The 21,899-nt window shown below is 44.8% G+C and overlaps 1 protein-coding gene across 2 annotated transcripts in view; it reads right to left on the bottom strand.

Annotated features, from left to right (window-relative positions):
- dock4b (dedicator of cytokinesis 4b) overlaps window positions 1-21,151 on the bottom strand; it is a gene marked incomplete at both ends in the record, with an annotated part of 311,706 nt that extends 290,555 nt beyond the window's left edge. For both annotated transcript variants that reach the window (XM_080753915.1, XM_080753916.1), the window contains one exon: window positions 21,115-21,151. In XM_080753915.1, coding sequence (XP_080610041.1) covers window positions 21,115-21,151 — 37 coding nt within the window. The remainder of the gene's footprint in view (window positions 1-21,114) is intronic.
- Between the last annotated feature and the right edge of the window lie 748 nt (window positions 21,152-21,899).

Raw genomic sequence — 21,899 nt, 5'->3', positions numbered from 1 at the left:
GGGTGGGGCTAGGTTCTTTTTTTTACCACCTCTTTCTAATACATTCTTCAATCAATCAATAAGCCTGACCTGCTATTGTTTTTTTTTTTTTTTGTGCATTTTTTTGGGTCCATATTATACAATTCAATTCAATTCAAAGGAGCTTTATTGGCATGAGAAAACATATGTTTACATTGCCAAAGCAAGTATAACAAATACAATATAAAAACCAGTTGAAAATGGGGAACATATATACAGTTGGAGGGGGTACAGCATTGTTCATTTTACAGAGCTATGTCGCATTGTGACATTTTATATATATACAGGGTACACATAGCAGCATTATTTTCCTACATAAAGGTATCGGCTCTGTTTCATACTGTATGTGCAATCTACAAGCACACAACGCCTCGCACCGCGAGGCGTTATGTGCTTGTAGATCTGCTGTTTTCACTACTTTTGTGCGACAGCCTTTGCTAAAGAACATACAAATTATACAGAAGCACGATCATTTAGTATTTTTTATTTATTTCTATCATATACAGGGCCCGTGGAGTCTGACTGGATGGAGGAAGGATGGAGAGGACAGTATGATGGCTGAGATAGCGAGAGCGGAGGAGTCAGGCATAGGTCATACACACTGTAGGTTCGCTGCCTGGACCAATGTCACTCTAGGGGAGCTGAAGAACTTTCTGGGACTTCTCTTCCTCACAGCTATCGTTCACAAGGCGGAGATTGCCATGCACTGGTCAAAAAACCCTGTCATTGCATGCCGTACTTTCCCAGAACAATGGCAAGAAACAGGTACCAGGCCATTTTGAGGTACCTGAGGCGCACACACACACACACACACACACACACACACACACACACACACACACACACACACACACACACACACACACACACACACACACACACACACACACACACACACACACACACACACACACACACACACACACACACACGGTGAACAGTACCATCTTTGACCTTTATTTGTGGTGCCTTTGACTCCTGAATGTTGGCTTGTTGAATGCCTTTTTTTGAGAATACAGTACAGTACAGTACTGACTTTTATATTATTTTATTTATTCTTTACTTGCTGCACATTTATTTTATTTTACTTTTATCCAGTTATATTTTATTTTTGTTTAGTCATATTTGTGATTTCTTTTTTTTTGGAAATATTTGTAAATATTGTTGAACATAAATATGTTCATGCTGGATGTGTGAGGTACTCACCAGGGTTAGGGTTCGATGTTGCCATAAAATAAAAGGTTGACATCGCTTTTCTGACTTTTTGTCTTCCTGACCTTCTAGACCAGGTAAAAACACAGTGAATTCACAGTGCATAGTTCTATCAAAATGTAAGGCAATTTCTACCTTCTGAGTCATTTCATACTTTTTCACTTTGCCCCCTTGAAACTAGACGATGGTACAATATTTTTTTAACTTTTTTTGCACATAATGAAAGTAGGCATGTCATTCTTTCTGTCAAGGGTACTTGTGTTCCGTTACCATTTACCAATTTGTTGCTATGGCTTCCTAAAGTTTTTTTTCTTTGAACTCAAATATCTCAGAATCTAGATTTCTGAGGTTATTGACTGGTTTGCGCAGTGCGCACTCTCGAGCACCTATCTCCAAAACCGCTCACCGAAATCACTCCAAAAAATTTTTGGTAAAAAAAAAATCCTCTTTTACCAAACCTCCCATTTTTGTTCCGATGTGAATATCGGATCATTTCCAATTTATTCCCTGGAATTGGGGCAGAAATGAATGGGACCTAATGGTGGCACTGGTAAGGGACGGGGGGCAGGGGGGGCTGGCACTCAAAGTGTTAACAGTGCTCTTAATAGGTGTAACTTTGTCAGAATCAATGACATTTTCTGCAAATCCCCTGAAAATGTACTGTCTTGCCAATGGCAGGACTTGTGAAGTTTTGAAATGGCACATGCTCACAACGACCTCGCAGCGCGTGAGCTATTTTCACAATTTCTGCCTCTAATATTTGACAATTTGGACAATATTTAATATGTAATTTTAGAGGTCCTTAAATTGTCACTTTAGAAATGTGTAGATACGCTCTATACACTTAAACCTTGTTGGTTTGTTTACAGTTGAGTGAGAAAACAATGTTGCACATACAGTATTAAGTTAATCATCTGGGGACCCCCAAAAATAATTTGGGAACCACTGACTTACAGCACCTTCAACCGCTACCTTTCTGCCGTGGCCTTCGCTGTGCTGTTGTTCTGTCAACATGCACAATTCACACTTCACTGAGTACCAAACAGCATTATGGCAGTCAGCTCAACAACACAGAGTTATGTTTAATCTACAAGGGGGTTTGGGGTGGTCTAAAGGAAACCAGTCACCCCAATTCAGGGATAAATTGAAGTTTTTGAACCTGGACGGGGTCCACAACCCACAAGGGAGGTCATGTTACACTGTGAACCGGAATGGAACCAAAAGCCCTTTGTACACCAAGTCTGGTCACACTCTGACACCTGACCAAAAAAACAACACAAGCACCTTTTTGCAAGCAGACCAAGAGTTGCGATTTTCATGGGCTTGTTTCTAAAGTGTGGTTGCTTATTTGGGCTTGCGGTCTAATGTTGTTTAAATCAGTCGTTCTCAAACATTTTCATGTAAAGGACCCCCCGATTAATATGTATTTGTCCATTTGTACATCTGCACATTTTTTTTTTTGCAGATTTGGGTGAATATTGGCGTTTTTGACCTGAAATTGACAGCACACAGAAACACTGCTACAAGTCCCCAAGTATTAGCGTATAGCCCTGTATTATGTGTATATATTATTTTTTTTATACAGAAAATATATCGTGCCAGAGAACCACATCAGATTTGGGTTGTTAAAATGTTTAAAATTGTCACTTTTTCCTCACAATTGTGGCAATATTTGGAGTTACAACCCTAAACCTCACCCACAGTGCATGCCATTTTGCTTTCAAGTGGTTAAAACGATCATGAATAATGCATCAAGGTTCCTCGCCATGTGTCCAACATTCCTCACACTTCATTATCCATCAATAATACATTAATGACATCACCGGGCTTCACGTCCGAGAGAGCAACTATAACCGGCCCCTTTATTGGCTCGTCATTAATAATGAATTAAGGACATTGTCTGCTTTTATCAACCTGGATAAACGGGGTGAGCAGAGGACACTATTGATGCACTAATGTTTATAGCGGGGGGGTTTGGGGTCATCACATCACACTGGGTCACAAACACAAGCACAATCAATTCTACACTTCCCGTATATTATCGATGCGTGCGGGCAGGCCTAGATTACAACTGCAGGATACACAGATAAATGTGGTCAGGGCCAGCGTTGCCATTCTGCTTATTTTAAGCGACTTTGGGCTTACAGTCGCTAAATATTGGTGGTTGTCTTTTTTTTTGGGGCCTCGTTTCTAATGTAGAATTGCGTTGAAAATAGCAGATGCTTTTAGAGGACGTACAGTAGATAAGCTATTTAAATAGCCGATGCATATACCGTAGGTTTAAAGTGGGTAAACTGATCTCGATGCTATATTAACTAATTGTGTGAGCGTGTCTCTCTTCTTTTGGTCGTAGACCTGGTTGCTTGTTTTGCTCACAAAAGCTGCATCGGAGAAGCTCCGTGGCTGCGTCACTCAAAAGGGACCGGTTTTATTTTCTTCTTTTCCATGAGCTATCACAACAAAGTGACTGTCGCTGCACCAGTGAACAGGCTCTTTCACCCGCCAATCACAGCCATTGTCACCTGAGAATGGCCTCTGTTTATGAAAACGGCATGTCAGTCATATTCCTTTTTTTTTTTTTAACTACCTCCCGCACACACACACACACACACACACACACACACACACACACACACACACACACACACACACACACACACACACACACACACACACACACACACACACACACACACACACACACACACACACACACACACACACACACACACACACACACACAGCCTTCCCTGCTGCAGTGGTGCTACTGATCATTGTGTCTGCTGAATTCCTAATAGGACGCATCCCATTAACCTCTCTCTCTCTCCCCCTCTCCCTCTCCGGGATCACAGATTGATTACGGCCATGGGGAACCCACAGTCACACCACACCACAGGGTTGGGACAAAACACATTCCACATCCATTATGGAAAACAGATCGTCATCCGGGGTTCACCGTCCAGTCCACCCAATCTCATTTTGGAAATAAAACGTATTGAAATTAGGACAGTATGAAGGCAAGGTCTACAGCTTCCCAATGACGTTCTATTGATGAAGATCGGAGACTGTTGATTAACAAACACTCGGGCTGTCACAATTATTACATAAACGTCTAATCGTGATTATTTGACATTATCGCAATTATTTTGTCATAATCGTCATAATCGTGAATGTTGAAAAATGTCAGAAATAGTGGAAATAGCAGATTTACAAGCTCACTTTCAATGTTATTCTTTTAGTAGTAAGTTGTCAAATATGTCAGTAATTTCTTCATGTATTTAGGTTTTGTGTCATATCTGCCATGTGCAACTTCAAAGCCTAAAAGCCAAACAGAAATGTAATTGTCAATGACAAAAACACAATTAAATCGTTAATCGCCAATTATTTGAGTGACAATTAATCGTCATGTAAAATGTCATATCGTGACAGCCCTAAAGGTCTATAGCTTACCAATGATGTTCTATTGATGAAGATCGGAGACTGTTGATTAACAAACACCCACCTATTTTAAACGTACCATCACAATCACAATGTCGTGTGGAAATAGCTTACTTATGTGTTGCACTGCGATGCACTGTAGGAAACAACAGGAAAGATTTGGGATACTGTCAGGCAGCCAGCTGCACGTGTCCACAACGCCATCATTTAGGGCTGTCAGTCCCAACCACAAATCTTTGACACCAATTACAGGATGGAATATCAAAAGGCCGTTTGACAGTCATTGTCACAAGACTCACAAGACCATTCATTGTACTTCATTTGGAGCAACAAACAGGTTGTAGCATTTGTTGTGCCCCCTATGCGTCAATGGGTCTTTTTTGCCTTTTCAGGCCGTTGTCGACCTGGCCAAGACAATGAATCAAACTAACGTGCCTGTGTTTGAACGCATGTGTATCTTTGTATAACATCTGCTGTTGTGAGTTGGGAAGGTTTAGGCAAAGTAGGTACTGTGAAAGAAAAATACCCATTTAACACTTTTTATCCCTATGCAAGGTTGCCCCCATGTTGTTTTGTGAGTCAATGGCTTTCTTCCATCATTTAGTGTTCCACGGTAAATAGAGCATGATGCGATCGACCAAACAGACGTGCCGTCGCCGCCAGACGGTTTCTCTGGTCCTCAGGATCAGGTCTCAGAGCCTGTTTTCTTGTCATAACAGTGGCTATTATTGTCAGCGTGAATCATTCACTGCAGAGGAGGACAGTCATCATACAGTATGTCACGTGTCCGTGTAGATTTATTCAATCCCAACAAGACGAACGTGCCTGGAAACAGCAATGCGGATGAGAGGGATTTTCACTCACTCACAGACAGTCAGTCAGTCAGTCAGTCAGTCGGTCGCACTCTTTCTTGCTTTCTCTCTTGCTCTCTCTAAATGGTAAATGGTGCATTTATCCAAGGCACTTTGAGATTGTGCATTACATTCACCCATTCACACACATGCATACACCGATGGCGGAGGAAACCATACAAGGCGCCAACCTGCTCACCGGGAGCAACTAGGGGTTCAGAGTCTTGCTCAAGGACTCTTTGACACCAACTCTGGGGGAGCCCGGGATCGAACTGGGAACCCTTCGGGAACCCTCCGTGTTCTAAGACGGCAACTCTACCCCTGAGCCACTGCCGCCCCAGTCTCTAACTGCACAAATGTCGGGGGCCTTTGTGTACAGTACAAGTACATACTATCTATGTACTCTACTGTGCATGCCTTTGTGCATGTGAGTCTGCATATTATGCGCCTATTTACATGCATGTGCGTGTGAGCAAGCTCGCCATAGGTGAATGTGCGTGCGACGAGCACGTGAAGAATCGTAAGCTGGTAGGCGTCGGATCGCCACGCCCACTTAACTCCTCCTTCCTCCGCCCTCCCCCCCTGTGCTGTCCTCCCCTATACATTACCCTGGGGGGCAGGGGGGCTTAATGCATCAGTGAATCGGGGGGTATAATGGTGGAATGAGCCACAAACCCGGCCAGCCACCCACCCACCCCAAAACAACCTGCTAATCCCCTGCGGAGGGGGCGCACGTACCGCCCCGGCAATGACCCCCCACCCCCCCCCCCACCCCCGTCTCTGACACACGCCAGCAGCCCCCCGTACCACTACAACCAACCGTGGCGATCACCCCCACCCCCAACCCCGAGCGACATCCATCCCAAACCCCCAGGAGAGAATGGGCTGTGGGGGTGGGGGCCGAAAAGCACATCAGTCTACCGAGCAAAGAGCAGGCCCTGCACCGTCACTCAGCCTGTGCAGTTCCAGCGGAGAGATGGAACATTCCATCGGGGCATTTTGTTCTGTTCCGCAAATGATCTGATGCTGATCAAGGCTATTTTCCACTTTGGTTAAATGGGAGGGTGGTGGTGGGGGGGGGGGGGGGAGAGAAGGTGCCGCTTAATCAAACTCATCTGATGCTTATTTGGAGAATTCAGAGTGCACCCTCGCCCAAATTCGAGCTCATTAATGCAGTTTAATTATGTGTCGAAGTGATGACAGGCAATGACACGGTTGATTGGCTGTATCAAAGACGCCGTAATGAGGGAGAATCAAAGGTCCCTCTCCGTCTCTCTCTCCCTGTGGTGGTGGTTAATGACTTAAAACTATTATTTACTATAAACACAGGGACAAATCGTGGCCTGCCTTCCCTGTTCAGCGGCCCGGGGCCTGGAGTGGCTTTCGCAACAGATTAGCCAGCAGTCTATTTCTGGACCTCCGAACAGACTCCCTCGTGTAGGTGTGTCATTTCTGTCTTCTTCTGCTGTGTCACTCACATCTCTGCAGCTCTATCTTATCATGCCTCCATCAATGTCTCTCTCTCTCCCTCTCTCTCTCTCTGCTAATCTCATCTCTCTCTTTTTTTTTCTTCATTCTCCCAAGGGCCCTTTAGCTCGGCTTTGATCGTACAGAAAATTACTTCAATATGATATGACGAGTATCAGCCTGGACGAGTATCAGCCTGAAACGCTCCCCTGTTGTCGTCCCCCTGTCCCCCTGCCTCTATCCAACCTCCCCACCAACAAGCCCATTAGGGATGTAACGAGACATTAAGATTAGATTTCTTTTGCGTAGTGTAGAGAGGGACTGAGCTCAGAGAAGGTAAGGACAAGCAACACGGGTCTCCAGACAAAATCTAACGGGGGACGTTGAGGTTATGTGGTCACTGCAGTGTCAAATCGCTTTACCTACCCAGGACGGAGATGTGAGAGATTAGGAAAATCTTTTGTACCGGCTGCCCTTAAGCTGTACAACGAGACACATAACGGACGCTTGAAAAGGTCTCCCTTCCTAACTTAGACTGACGGAACCATTGCTGTATTGACTTTGACCTGTAAGGAACTATTGCTGTATTGACTTTGACCTCTAAGGACCGTCCAGGAAGAGTGCTCATGTGCGTCTTGCGGTGACACGCTTCCTAGTTTCTTCTTTTTTCGCACTTATTTTTGACATTGCACTATTAGGTTGTGTTGGTAGTTTCTGAGTATTTTTGCTTTATTTAACAATGACAGTGAGATACTTGTTTGCACTAACTAGCATTGACTGCTATGGTCTCTTTTGCAAGACACTTTATGTATATATACTTATATATTATTCGCCCCCTCTATTGATGCACCTTCTCTTTATTGGTACTGTACTGCTCTTGTCTTTGTTTTGTTTTTCCCCCCCTCTTATCTATCTTTTCTTATGTCTCTGTAACTTTGTAAATAACTGTATACTGCTGTGCTTCTACTGGACAACTGAATTTCCCCCTTGGGATAATAAAGGTATCTATCTATCTATCTATCTAAATCGGCTACCAGCGGAGCCAAGGAATCAAGATATTAATATTAACATCAGTAAATCAATCTCCCCGCCTCATCCTCCTCTCACTTCAGGTTAAACCCCTGTGTAATCACTCCAGCAGCTGGAGCTAATGGGCGCCTTAACACCTACTCGGCAACATATTCATATTTCATCAAATGGCACTGGGGGACCCAGCCTTGTCCTTGGCTCTGCTCTGCTCTGTCGATGTGTAAGGCAAACTAAACATCAAACGCCTGGACCTACCAATTAAGACAGCGTCTCATCTCGGGAGTCTTTGGCCAGAGATCAAATGTTCTCAGCACAATCCAAAAGGAATTCTGAGGCCTATTAGCTCACCAGGCCCCCACGCACATCGTTAGAAAGCAGGGGGTGAAATATTCACTTGAAAGCACCCCGAGAACGCATTTAAAATGGCCGACAAAGGGTAACGGTCATATCAATAATTGGGTACAGTATTACATCAATATTGCTATGGGCACGCTCATTAACACACCCAATATGCGCACACATCCACACAGTGGAGTGAGAAACCATGTGTGAATGGTCTCAAAGTTCTTGTTGCTAGAGAGAAGATTTAGCCCCGTTTTAATGACCATTTCAAGAGTCTTCTTTCTTTCTCTTCTCCAGGTTTCTGTGAGGGCAACAGCTGTTCCCCGTGAGCATGACTAATTCAGGTTGAACTCTGACCCCATCTGACAGATCAATGGTCATTTTAAAGATCATTAGCAGACTATGGTTATTTATTTTGCCAAAAGGATATTCGAGTGTGATTATGAATATGATTGATTATGATTATTAATTTACATAATAATCATATTCGTGTACACTGTAGGGAGCTACAATGGAAAAAACTATGGCTCGTGGACCAACCGGTGACTTTGTACACGACTTCGTACATTTCCCATAGATTCTATGGGACTTGACCACTTGCTCCTGCCCTTCGTGTACACGGTCTGTGCCGTCTATAGTTTCTTAATGGGGGGCAGCAGAGAGCCATATGTACACAGGCCCTAGGTGGTGTCCACGACCAGTAGTTTTACATGAACCCTCAGAGGGACACTGTGGGCTTAACAAGTGGTCCGTGGTGGTTCTCAAAGTGAGGTCGGGGGACCCTCAGAGGGACACTGTGGGCTTATCAAGTGGTCCATGGTCGGTTCTCAAAGTGAGGTCGGGGGACCCTCAGAGGGACACTGTGGGCTTATCAAGTGGTCCGTGGTCGGTTCTCAAAGTGAGGTCGGGGGACCCTCAGAGGGACACTGTGAGCTTATCAAGTGGTCCGTGGTCGGTTCTCAAAGTGAGGTCAGGGGACCCTCAGAGGGACACTGTGGGCTTATCAAGTGGTCCGTGGTGGTTCTCAAAGTGAGGTCGGGGGACCCTCAGAGGGACACTGTGGGCTTATCCATACCTTGGCTACAGGGGGGAAATAATTAAATGTACTTTTCATCGTGCCTGTTGCTAAGGTATGGCAACATGATTGGTGTCTTGCAAGACACCAGTCATGTTGCCATACCTTAGCCTTTCCTGAACTGACGCAGCTGTGAACATGTGTACACAGCCAGCATATTACTCAATGCCAAACTTTGCACACACACTCCTTGCCTGCCAATCCACAACCTCCACCCCTCCAGGGACCCCCAGGGCTTATCTCCCGATTAGGACACTTTCCAGCATAGTGACATGCAGAACAAACTGTCCATATAGTATGGTTTACATAAAAGTCAGTTGTCTTTCACACACACACACACACACACACACACACACACACACACACACACACACACACACACACACATATATATATATATATACATATATATATATATATATATATATATATATATATATATATATATATATATATACATATATATATATATATATATATATTTCATTTATTTATTTCATAAATATTTTTCATCACAATTGGGTTTGTGGGGAGCCATCCCTGCTTCAAGCTGTCACAGCATGGCACCAACACTTCAAACTAGTTAAAAAACCCAATACAGCAGATCTACAAGCACCTCACAGATCTACAAGCACCTCGCACATGCCAGGGACAGAGTAGGTTGGCCTGTATAAGCCTTGCTGTCAACACACTATACTACACCACTCAGGCCACCAAGCCAGGTGTGGTCAATTAGTGCCTTCTTCTGATCAGTGGCTTCTGCTTGATGAGTGGCACCAGTCTGTCTTTGTTCCCTGGTCAGTCAAGTTCACTGGGAGAGAATGTTTCAGATCAGTGCAAGTGTATTTGTTTTCCATTTGGACTTACTGTGTTTTGTTGGTACAGTATGCGTGCGACTAACTAATATTTCTGATAATTCCAATTTGTTTGTTGTTTAATTAGCCGGATTGTGAATGCCCTGCATTTTTCTTTCATCTTTAGAACCACACGTGTGTAACAAAACAGAGTGGTGATCATTTGGTGTGGGTGAAGAGAAGAAAAACATTTCATTAAAGGAGTAGTTCACCCCCAAAGTGACTTTTTTTCTATTGAACTCAAGTCTCCATGGCGTGAGTAATACATTGAAAAAATAAGTCATTTTGGGGGTGAACTACTCCTTGAATGTCAGTTTTGTGGTGTTTTGACTGGACACCCTGAGGATATTGCCAGATAGACAGACAGACAGACAGACAGACAGACAGACAGACAGACAGAGAATTGTAGGCCTTGCATTTATTTGACTTGGTTCCAACAGATGGCGAAAATAGCTAATCTTCAAGCTCACAATGCCTCACTGTTTGGACAAAGAGTTGAGGCGTTACATTTTGTAAAACACGGCCTTGTGAAAATAGCAGATCTACATGCTCACAACACCTCACAACGCAGGGCGGCGTGAGCATGTAGATCTGATATTTTCACAATTTCTGCCCCTAATATTTAATTTATCATTTTAAAAGTATTAAAAAGTCCTTAAATTGTCTCTTTAGAAATGTGCAGATAGCCTCTGTATACTGTTGAGTGGAAAAACAATGTTTCACATTAAGCTAAACATTTGGGACCACCCAAGATCATTTGGAGACCCCTCTAGGGGTCCCATAGTTGAACCACTGACTTATAAGGGGAGTATGGAGACCCCTCTAGGGGTCCCATAGTTGAACCACTGACTTATAAGGGGAGTATATGAGGCTGGATCCGTCTGGAACACTGCACTAGGCTCTCGCCAGCTCTGTAGCTCTCCACACTTGAACAGTTGTGTCCTTAAATTCAATTATAATAATTAACCCCTGTATATACGGGCAATAGTTTCACATGACTTTGTGTACACAGCCAATAGTTTTACATGAACATGTTCAGGCTTTAGTACTGTACTGTCTCGTGTAGCCCAACAGAGCCCATCACAGCACAACACGGCCCACCAGAGCCCAATACAGCCTACCAGAGCCCAATAGACTCCAGCAAACCTAAGTCCAGCCCAGTCCTGCCCAATAGGAGTATAGACCAGGGAAGGGGGGTAGTTAGATGACTGCACCAGACTCCACCAGGCTGCTCCATGCTCCAGCCAGCTCTGTAGATCCTGTGTACACGGCACTCCTAACTCGAAAGGTCAAGGAAAAGGGTCGTTTTAGGCGTCAAAACAGGCCCTTTGTCCTTAAAATGAATAAAAAAATCAAAGAAATATGTTTTGTTTCAGGCAGGACACACGTTTCATATTTGAAGCATGCCCGATCTGGTCCATGGCCGGTTCTCAAAGTGAGGTCGGGGGGCCCACAATGTCCCTCTGAGGGGACACGGCACAGATTGTGTACACGAAGGGCAGGAGCAAGTGTTCAAGTCCCATAGAATCTATGGGAAATGTACACAGGCGTTTACAAAGTCTCTGAGTGTCCCACCAGGCTGGAGCAGCCTGGTGTTGTCTGGTGCAGTCCTGTCTACCCTAGTCTGGCCTATTCAAGCCAGATCTGGACAGTAATGGCCTGGTGGAGTCATCTAACTACCCCCTTTCCCCGGTCTATACTCCTACTCGGCTGGGCTGGACTTAGGTTCTCATGACCCTTTACGATTGCGAAAAAGACACCGAAACCCGGATTTTTGTCCTTAAAATCAATAAAAAAATCTAAAAAAATCTGTTTGTTTTACGCAGGAAACACTTTTCATATTTGAAGGATGCCTGATCCGATGGAATGGGTTTCGTGTCTCTCCGACACTTTGAACCCTTTATGATTGCGAAAAAGACACGAAATTTGCACGCCACCAACACGATTACACATTCTTTCGGATAAAAGACACTTATTCTGACTTACTTTTTGACGCTGAATCCAACAAACCCGGTCTCGTGTCTCTACGACACTCCTAACTCGAAAGGTCAAGGAAAAAGCCACTGTGTACACAGGCAATAGTTTTACATGACTTTGTGTACACGGCCAATAGTTTTACATGAACATGTCTAGGCTTTAGTACTGTACTGCCTCGTATAGCCCAACAGAGCCCAGCACAGAACAGCACAGCCCACCAGAGCCCAATACAGCCCCCCAGAGCCCAACAGAGTCCAGCAAACCTAAGTCCAGCCCAGTCCTGCCGAGTAGGAGTATAGACCGGGGAAAGGGGGTAGTTAGATGACTCCACCAGGCCATTACTGTCCAGATCTGGCTTGAATAGGCCAGACCAGGGTAGACAGGACTGCACCAGACTCCACCAGGCTGCTCCAGCCAGCTCTGTAGATCCTTGCACATGCGATTAACCACTGTGTACACGGGCATTAGTTTTAAGTTTTACATGAACCCTCAGAGGGACACTGTGGGCTTATCAAGTGGTCCATGGCCGGTTCTCAAAGTGAGGTCGGGGGGCCCACAGTGTCCCTCTGAGGGGACACGGCACAGACCGTGTACACGAAGGGCAGGAGCAAGTGTTCAAGTCCCATAGAATCTATGGGAAATGTACACAGGCATGTACAAAGTCACCAGTAGTTTTACATGAACCCTCAGAGGGACACTGTGGGCTTATCAAGTGGTCCATGGTCGGTTCTCAAAGTGAGGTCGGGGACCCTCAGAGGGACACTGTGGGCTTATCAAGTGGTCCATGGTCGGTCCTCAAAGTGAGGTCGGGGGACCCTCAGAGGGACACTGTGGGCTTATCAAGTGGTCCATGGTCGGTTCTCAAAGTGAGGTCGGGGGCCCACAGTGTCCCTCTGAGGGGACACGGCACAGACCGTGTACACGAAGGGCAGGAGCAAGTGTTCAAGTCCCATAGAATCTATGGGAAATGTACACAGGCGTGTACAAAGTCACCAGTAGTTTTACATGAACCCTCAGAGGGACACTGTGGGCTTATCAAGTGGTCCATGGTCGGTTCTCAAAGTGAGGTCGGGGGACCCTCAGAGGGACACTGTGGGCTTATCAAGTGGTCCATGGCCGGTTCTCAAAGTGAGGTCGGGGGGCCCACAATGTCCCTCTGAGGGGACACGGCACAGATTGTGTACACGAAGGGCAGGAGCAAGTGTTCAAGTCCCATAGAATCTATGGGAAATGTACACAGGCGTTTACAAAGTCTCTGAGTGTCCCACCAGGCTGGAGCAGCCTGGTGTTGTCTGGTGCAGTCCTGTCTACCCTAGTCTGGCCTATTCAAGCCAGATCTGGACAGTAATGGCCTGGTGGAGTCATCTAACTACCCCCTTTCCCCGGTCTATACTCCTACTCGGCTGGGCTGGACTTAGGTTTGCTGGACTCTGTTGGGCTCTGGGGGGCTGTATTGGGCTCTGGTGGGCTGTGCTGTTCTGTGCTGGGCTCTGTTGGGCTATACGAGGCAGTACAGTACTAAAGCCTAGACATGTTCATGTAAAACTATTGGCTGTGTACACAAAGTCATGTAAAACTATTGCCCGTATATACAGGGGTTAATTATTATAATTGAATTTAAGGACACAACTGTTCAAGTGTGGAGAGCTACAGAGCTGGCGAGAGCCTAGTGCAGTGTTCCAGACGGATCCAGCCTCATATACTCCCCTTATAAGTCAGTGGTTCAACTATGGGACCCCTAGAGGGGTCTCCATACTCCCCTTATAAGTCAGTGGTTCAACTATGGGACCCCTAGAGGGGTCTCCAAATGATCTTGGGTGGTCCCAAATGTTTAGCTTAATGTGAAACATTGTTTTTCCACTCAACAGTATACAGAGGCTATCTGCACATTTCTAAAGAGACAATTTAAGGACTTTTTAATACTTTTAAAATGATAAATTAAATATTAGGGGCAGAAATTGTGAAAATATCAGATCTACATGCTCACGCCGCCCTGCGTTGTGAGGTGTTGTGAGCATGTAGATCTGCTATTTTCACAAGGCCGTGTTTTACAAAATGTAACGCCTCAACTCTTTGTCCAAACAGTGAGGCATTGTGAGCTTGAAGATTAGCTATTTTCGCCATCTGTTGGAACCAAGTCAAATAAATGCAAGGCCTACAATTCTCTGTCTGTCTGTCTGTCTGTCTGTCTGTCTGTCTGTCTGTCTGTCTGTCTATCTATCTGGCAATATGTTCAGGGTGTCCAGTCAAAACACCACAAAACTGACATTCAAGGAGTAGTTCACCCCCAAAATGACTTATTTTTTCAATGTATTACTCACGCCATGGAGACTTGAGTTCAATAGAAAAAAAGTCACTTTGGGGGTGAACTACTCCTTTAATGAAATGTTTTTCTTCTCTTCACCCACACCAAATGATCACCACTCTGTTTTGTTACACACGTGTGGTTCTAAAGATGAAAGAAAAATGCAGGGCATTCACAATCCGGCTAATTAAACAACAAACAAATTGGAATTATCAGAAATATTAGTTAGTCGCACGCATACTGTACCAACAAAACACAGTAAGTCCAAATGGAAAACAAATACACTTGCACTGATCTGAAACATTCTCTCCCAGTGAACTTGACTGACCAGGGAACAAAGACAGACTGGTGCCACTCATCAAGCAGAAGCCACTGATCAAAAGAAGGCACTAATTGACCACACCTGGCTTGGTGGCCTGAGTGGTGTAGTATAGTGTGTTGACAGCAAGGCTTATGCAGGCCAACCTACTCTGTCCCTGGCATGTGCGAGGTGCTTGTAGATCTGTGAGGTGCTTGTAGATCTGCTGTATTGGGTTTTTTAACTAGTTTGAAGTGTTGGTGCCGTGCTGTGACAGCTTGAAGCAGGGATGGCTCCCCACAAACCCAATTGTGATGAAAAATATTTATGAAATAAATAAATGAAATATATATATATATATATATATATATATGTGTATATATATATATATATATATATGTGTGTGTGTGTGTGTGTGTGTGTGTGTGTGTGTGTGTGTGTGTGAAAGACAACTGACTTTTATGTAAACCATACTATATGGACAGTTTGTTCTGCATGTCACTATGCTGGAAAGTGTCCTAATCGGGAGATAAGCCCTGGGGGTCCCTGGAGGGGTGGAGGTTGTGGATTGGCAGGCAAGGAGTGTGTGTGCAAAGTTTGGCATTGAGTAATATGCTGGCTGTGTACACATGTTCACAGCGGCGTCAGTTCAGGAAAGGCTAAGGTATGGCAACATGACTGGTGTCTTGCAAGACACCAATCATGTTGCCATACCTTAGCAACAGGCACGATGAAAAGTACATTTAATTATTTCCCCCCTGTAGCCAAGGTATGGCAGCTGCCATAGCTTGCCATACCCAATTGACGCCCCTGCATGTTCACCTCCAGTAGGTTGGGAAAGTAGCCTGCCACCCTGTGGAAATAGGCTTGAACTGCAAGATAGGACCCTAAAACAAATAAAATGGAATAAAAAAGCATCCGTAAGACGGATGGGCGAACAAGTGGTGTCCATACGTAGATGGGGTCCCAGAGGACATGTAGAGCCCACCCCCTTATTTTTCACGCCCCCAGGGAACACACAGCGGGGTTTGGAAATTTGTCGTGTACACCAGCCCTAGGACCTCGGCTTCGTGGACCGATTTAACGATAGGGGTAATAATAATAATAATAATAAAATAATTCATTTTATAAACATGTAATTTGTAAGGAATCTCAAGGTGTAAAGCATGCCTTCGGGACTGCTATGTTGGTGCCAATTAACCGAACACTGGTCTTACACATGGCTAGTAGTTACGATATAACATGAATTACTTATTAACTAAACACATTAATCACAGCAGTGCCGGAGCAAAGTGTGTTTACATTATGTCTACCTTTTTGAACAGCAAATCAATTATGCACAGCTGCCACAGATGACTTCTAGGCTCCCAGATATAAGGCACCACAAAAAAGAAAACACACCGCTCCAAAACACTACATACATTAGCCACACAGATCTGTCTCCAATGTGACAGGCACCGGCACACCAACACACACAACTGGCGGTGTTCGCAGGTGGGAAGCCGCCAAGCCGGCAGGCCGTTGTGTCCTTGTTACTGCAATAGTAATCTCTCAAGACAGATTCAGCAGCCAGCAGCAGCTTTCCTTAATTCTTTTCCCCCAGATTGCTGAAATAGAAACTACTACTGTTTGCCCTGTTCAGTGGGGAGGGGAAGAATAGAGTGTTCCTCTGCACAGTGTTACACTCTCCATGGTGAAACTCCTCCCTGCCAGCAGGAAAGACGAGGCTGGTGTATCAGAGGCGCGTGAATCAAAACACTGTTCCGGTTCCAAGGGCAGAGCGCTTGTTTTCGGTGGAGATGACAGAGGCGCGCCGTCTCAGGCGACCTTGAGCCACGTGAGACACCACCGAGCGAGCGGTAGCGAGCAAGTCGCTGTGTCGAGCGTTGCGGCAGTCGCATGAGCAGATTCAGCGCCGTTACCGAGTTATGTGCCGTTATGGACAGAATAGTAAATAACCCATATTGTGAAACAACTGATCCACCACTTCAAAATACTCCTCACCACTTCAAAATACTCCTCACCACCTCCAAGGCACTGCACACCCTGGCTCCCCCCTACCTCTCCGATCTCCTGCCGCACACACACACACACACACACAAACACGCAGTCTTGTAAAGTGACTTTGAGTACTCAGAAAAGCGCTATATACATTCCAGCTATTATTATTATTATGGTTAGGGCTGCCACGATTATGACATTTACATGTTAATTATCACTAAAATAATTGCGATTAACGATTTCATTGTGTTTTTGTCATTGACAATTACATTTCTGTTTCGCTTTTAGGCTTTGAAGATGCACATGGCAGATATGACACATAACCTAAATATACAAAGAAATGAAAATTGACAACTTTATCCTTTAGAAAGAACATTGATAGTGGAAATAGCCGATCTACAAGCTCACAACGCGTCGCAAGCTTGTAGATCTGCTATTTCCACTATGTTTTAAATGTTTGTAAATAAATATATGATCTTTCAAGATGGTAAAGGATTATGACGATTGTGACAAAATAATTGAGATTATGTCAAATAATTGAGATCAGACGATTATGTAATAATTGTGACAGGCCTAGTTATGGTGGTCCTTGAAATTAAAACCGTTTGAGATTCACCGGTAGTGTATTTGTATAGCAGACGTGAAGTCCACATACCAGCTCTGACAGTGTGATAAAACCGGTCTGGAAGCGGTTCCGGTTCCGGATCCCACCCCTATGCATGAAGCGATGGAAGGTAGCACGCCACTCCCCGAGACGCAGAGAAAGCATGATCATGAGTCATGATGACAGAGGGTGAATCTCTCACGGCGTGGGGGTTGAACTTGTTTACTGCGGGGGTCCCCCAGGGCTCTATACTTGGCCCGCTCTTTTTCTTCCCTCTCCACACACCGAATATCTTCACCAAAATGTTTGCGCCGGGAATAGGGACGCTATACCAATCACTCAGACACTCAAAGACCCATCCGCCCAACACCGACGTCCTAAATCAGTTACTTCCTTAATAGAGTGTGTGAGTGTGTGTGTACGCGCGTGTGTGCGTGTGTGTGTGCACACGTGCATGTCTGCCTCCTTTAATAGCCTGGATTGCACAACAAGGGAAAAGCAGGCTTCCTCTGTACTGCCAGGTCAGGTGATGTCACAAAACTCACAACCCTCTCTATATCACAGCCAATTAAGGGTCTTATTGTTCTCATTGAGAAAAGGGATTAAAGGCCCTTAATCCAATTAACAAAGTCCCTCTAATACTTTGGGGGTTCGATTGGCAGATCTGGTCATTTTGCATTGCAAAGTGAACTTTGACGGGACGGACCTCAGCCCCGAATTAATGAATTCCAAACCAAATCAAATTGCCACGGATCTTAGGCTTGCCTCTATGAGCTCTCGTACTATTTAAAATAACAAGTTATTTAACAAGATCAAAGGTTGGGTTTTAGCACTCAGCTTGACAGGGGGAAGGGAAACAAGCCATTGCAGAGGGAAAAGAAATTAGCCAACCCAGAAGCTGAGCAGAAGTCAGAAGAATTGTGACACAGAGCAGGGGGCTGGTCAATTCTGGTGAGTGTTGGAAAAAGTATAGTAGTATATGTTTTTACTTCACTGTAATGTAGAAATACTCTCTTGCGAGTAAAAGTTCGAATTCAAAATTGGTAAAGTACTGACATCAAAATGTACGTAATGTACTTGTTATGCGGAATGTCCTGTTTCACAAGTTTTCAAATGTATAAAAATCTTCTGAAAATAGCAGATCTACAATTATTATTACAAAACATAAAGTGTCCACTTCAGCCCTATATACATTTTGACCGTTTGAAAATAGACGATCTACAAGTTCATGAGGCATCGCGATGCGACACATTGTGAGCTTGTATACATTTTCAAATGGTCTGAAGTGGATAATGTAAGTTTTGTAATAATAATCTAAATCTGCAAAATAACTAGCAACGCTGTCAAATAAATGTAGCGGAGTGAAAGTACAATATTTGGATCTGAGATGTCGTGGCGTATTGGAAACTAGAAATGCTCAAATGCCTCAGCATTGTACTTCAGTACAGTAAGTAAATGTACTTAGTTACTTTACACCACTGCCAGAAGCTGTGCAGAAGTCAGAAGAATGGTGACGCGGAGCAGAATTGAACCGGAGGCTCAATTCTGGTTCACTGCACAGTAAAGTCCTCTGCGAGGGAGGACTTACGGGGACCATTATGGTTTCATTTGTACTTTCCAGAGTTAAATTAACACACAGGACTTGTACAGTGTTGTGTTCCAGTCTCCTCAGGTCATGGTGGCGGTGAGGTAGTGGCCCACAGTAATGGATAATAAACAACATTTACAGGCGCTTGCGTCAGGCTACTACTACTACTGACAAATATGTTTTCTCAGCAGCAGAGAAAACGAGAAGTAAGCAGGGTTTGGCTATTAGAGCGTGTCAGGGGTTGGATAGGGACCATCACAGAGAGACAGACAGAGAGAGAGAGAGAGACAGAGAGAGAGAGAGAGAGAGAGAGAGAGAGAGAGAGAGAGAGAGAGAGAGAGAGAGAGAGAGAGAGAGAAATTGTAGCCTATACATAATTTGTCAGTTTTGATTGTCTTATTTGACACCTGCTGACAATGTAAACATATGTTTTCTCATGCCAATAAAGATCCATTGGGGGAGAGAGAGACAGAGAGACAGAGAGAGAGAGAGAGAGAGAGAGAGAGAGAGAGAGAGAGAGAGAGAGAGAGAGAGAGAGAGAGAGAGAGAGAGAGAGCATCTCTAAGGAATATATGAGAAATTTAATCCGCCCCTCTGTGGTCGCATCTCAGTGAGTCTATGTTTTTCTGGTGGAGAGGAACGCACTGAGGAATTTCTACCCAAGAACATGTAGGCTATTCCACACGTTTGGCAAGTGTCGTTGTTATTGTTTTTGTTTCACTTGACCGTTTTCATTTACAACCATAGGCCATAGGCCATGTTAAGGACACCCCAAATTTCAAACATGTACATTACAAGATGTACCAATGACCCGCACACCATCTTCCACTTGCCAAAAAAACTATTTTTATTAGAAATGCAACGTTTCTGTAAAAAAGACCTTCTTCAGGCATCTGAGGACCCCCAAATTAACACTTAGCCCGCGGCCCCACGGACCCCCATTTGAAAAGATATGCAGGGACTCATATTAGAGAAGATTTGTACGCCTCTATAGCAGTGATCCCCAAACATTTTAATTTCGAGGAGCCCCAGTTTCAAATGTATTATAGTCTACGGACCCCCATTTGATAGTATTTCTATCTCTGGGACCCCAATTTATATTGTAAAACCAATGTTAATTTAACTCAGAGAGCAAATGTTGTAGGCTACACACTCTCTGAAATACATACCCATAATAAGGGTCCATTTGGTTCCAAGTTATCATTTAGCTGGAGACCCCCTGGAACTCCCTCAAGGACCGCAGGGGGTCCCCGGACCCTACTTTGAGAACCAATGATCTACTACAGCCATAGGCTATGACTGGAAACAATGCGCGGTAAGAGCACTCACCTCCACCGGGAGATAACCACTCTAACCCAATGTCCTCACAAAATAACGGAAACACTGTCCATTTCCAAAACGATTCTGAAACGATTTCTACGGTTATCGTTTCTTTCGAAGAAGAAACCACAGAGAATGTGCACTGCATGTAGACATATGTAGACATATTTCAGCCCATGACAGTCAGACACTGATGACTGAAGGTGAGAGGTATTTGTTTTTCTTTCACACACGCACTAATAACAAAAAATGCCACGATCTAGCCGTGCATGGGCGCACGGACTGGAGCGCACAATAATATCACAGACGTGCAAAAACAAATCAGCTATGGATTGGGGGAGAGAGAACTGAGAAGTGCAAAATAAAAAATGTGTGCAATTAACGAATCACAGGGGGTCAGAAAGAGAGAGAGAGAGAGAGAGAGAGAGAGAGAGAGTCGCTCAGTCCTATGCAATGTGGCATCCATCCGATTCCGAGATTGAATCCAAAATCCATGTGCTGATTTAAAACAAGACAAAACTATAAAATAAAAATAAATAACAACCCCCAGACCTGTGATCTGAAGAGAATACCCTAATATCGCTCACTGTAATAACAATGATGTGTACAGACAGTACACGCTCCTTTTTAGATCCGCTACAACCTACCCTCCATACAGTCGCCGCGGAGAGGATCATCACACTCACACACAGTTTTAACGCCGTAAAGGGAAAAAAAGGCAATGAATGAACTCACCGACGCCGTATTTCTCGTTTTCGGTAGGTATCCACATGTTTTTACGATGGGTTCAATGGAAGCAATAAGTGGTTCGTTGGTAGGATCCGTGAAACGCATTCTATTGGATTCCGTTCGGGCTCCGTATCTGCTGCGGTGGTGGTGTTATTGTAGTAGTCATTGTTTAGCTGTGATACAGAGGGAGAAAAGCAGCGCTGCTTGGCTGGCTGTCTGTGCTCTGTAGTGGCACAGAGACACGGAGGAGCGCCAGCGTAGCAGAGCGCAACACACACATACACACACATTCACAGTGCCGCAACGCATTCTGGGGTTTGTAGTAGTAAAACTGTGTCTGTGACGTAACCCCAACCCTAACATCTCTCTCTGGTCATGATGACGCTTCCAAATGCCATACTTACATATCATTCAGAAATAATACTAAATAATTGTAGGCTATTAATACATAATTATATATATATATGTCATAGTATATTAGAGAAACAGCACATTCGAGACGCGGAGCACTCGTGGTGCGGCACGGGGCGGAGCAAGCGGTCGCCACAACAACGTACTCCAGGCGGTGCGCCGCTCTATTGTCCACGACACTGCGAGCGGCTACCGAAGCCCCCCTGTATCCACGAAGCCCAAACGAGTTACGAGGCCCCCCTGGGTCCACGAAGCCCCAAGCGGCGCGAAGGCCAGCGGACCTTGGTCCTGCTCTTCGCCCCCGAGCGCCGCAGGCGCGAGTGGCCGCGAAGAGCGGGCCAGGGCCGCGCGGCCGGCGGAGCGCCGCGCGAGTTACGAAG

Source organism: Nannobrachium achirus, assembly GCF_963921795.1.
Source record: "Nannobrachium achirus genome assembly, chromosome: 23".
Classification (NCBI taxonomy): Eukaryota; Metazoa; Chordata; class Actinopteri; order Myctophiformes; family Myctophidae; genus Nannobrachium; species Nannobrachium achirus.
Note: the sequence above shows the minus strand (reverse complement) of the source record. Positions and strands in the feature narration are given on the sequence as shown.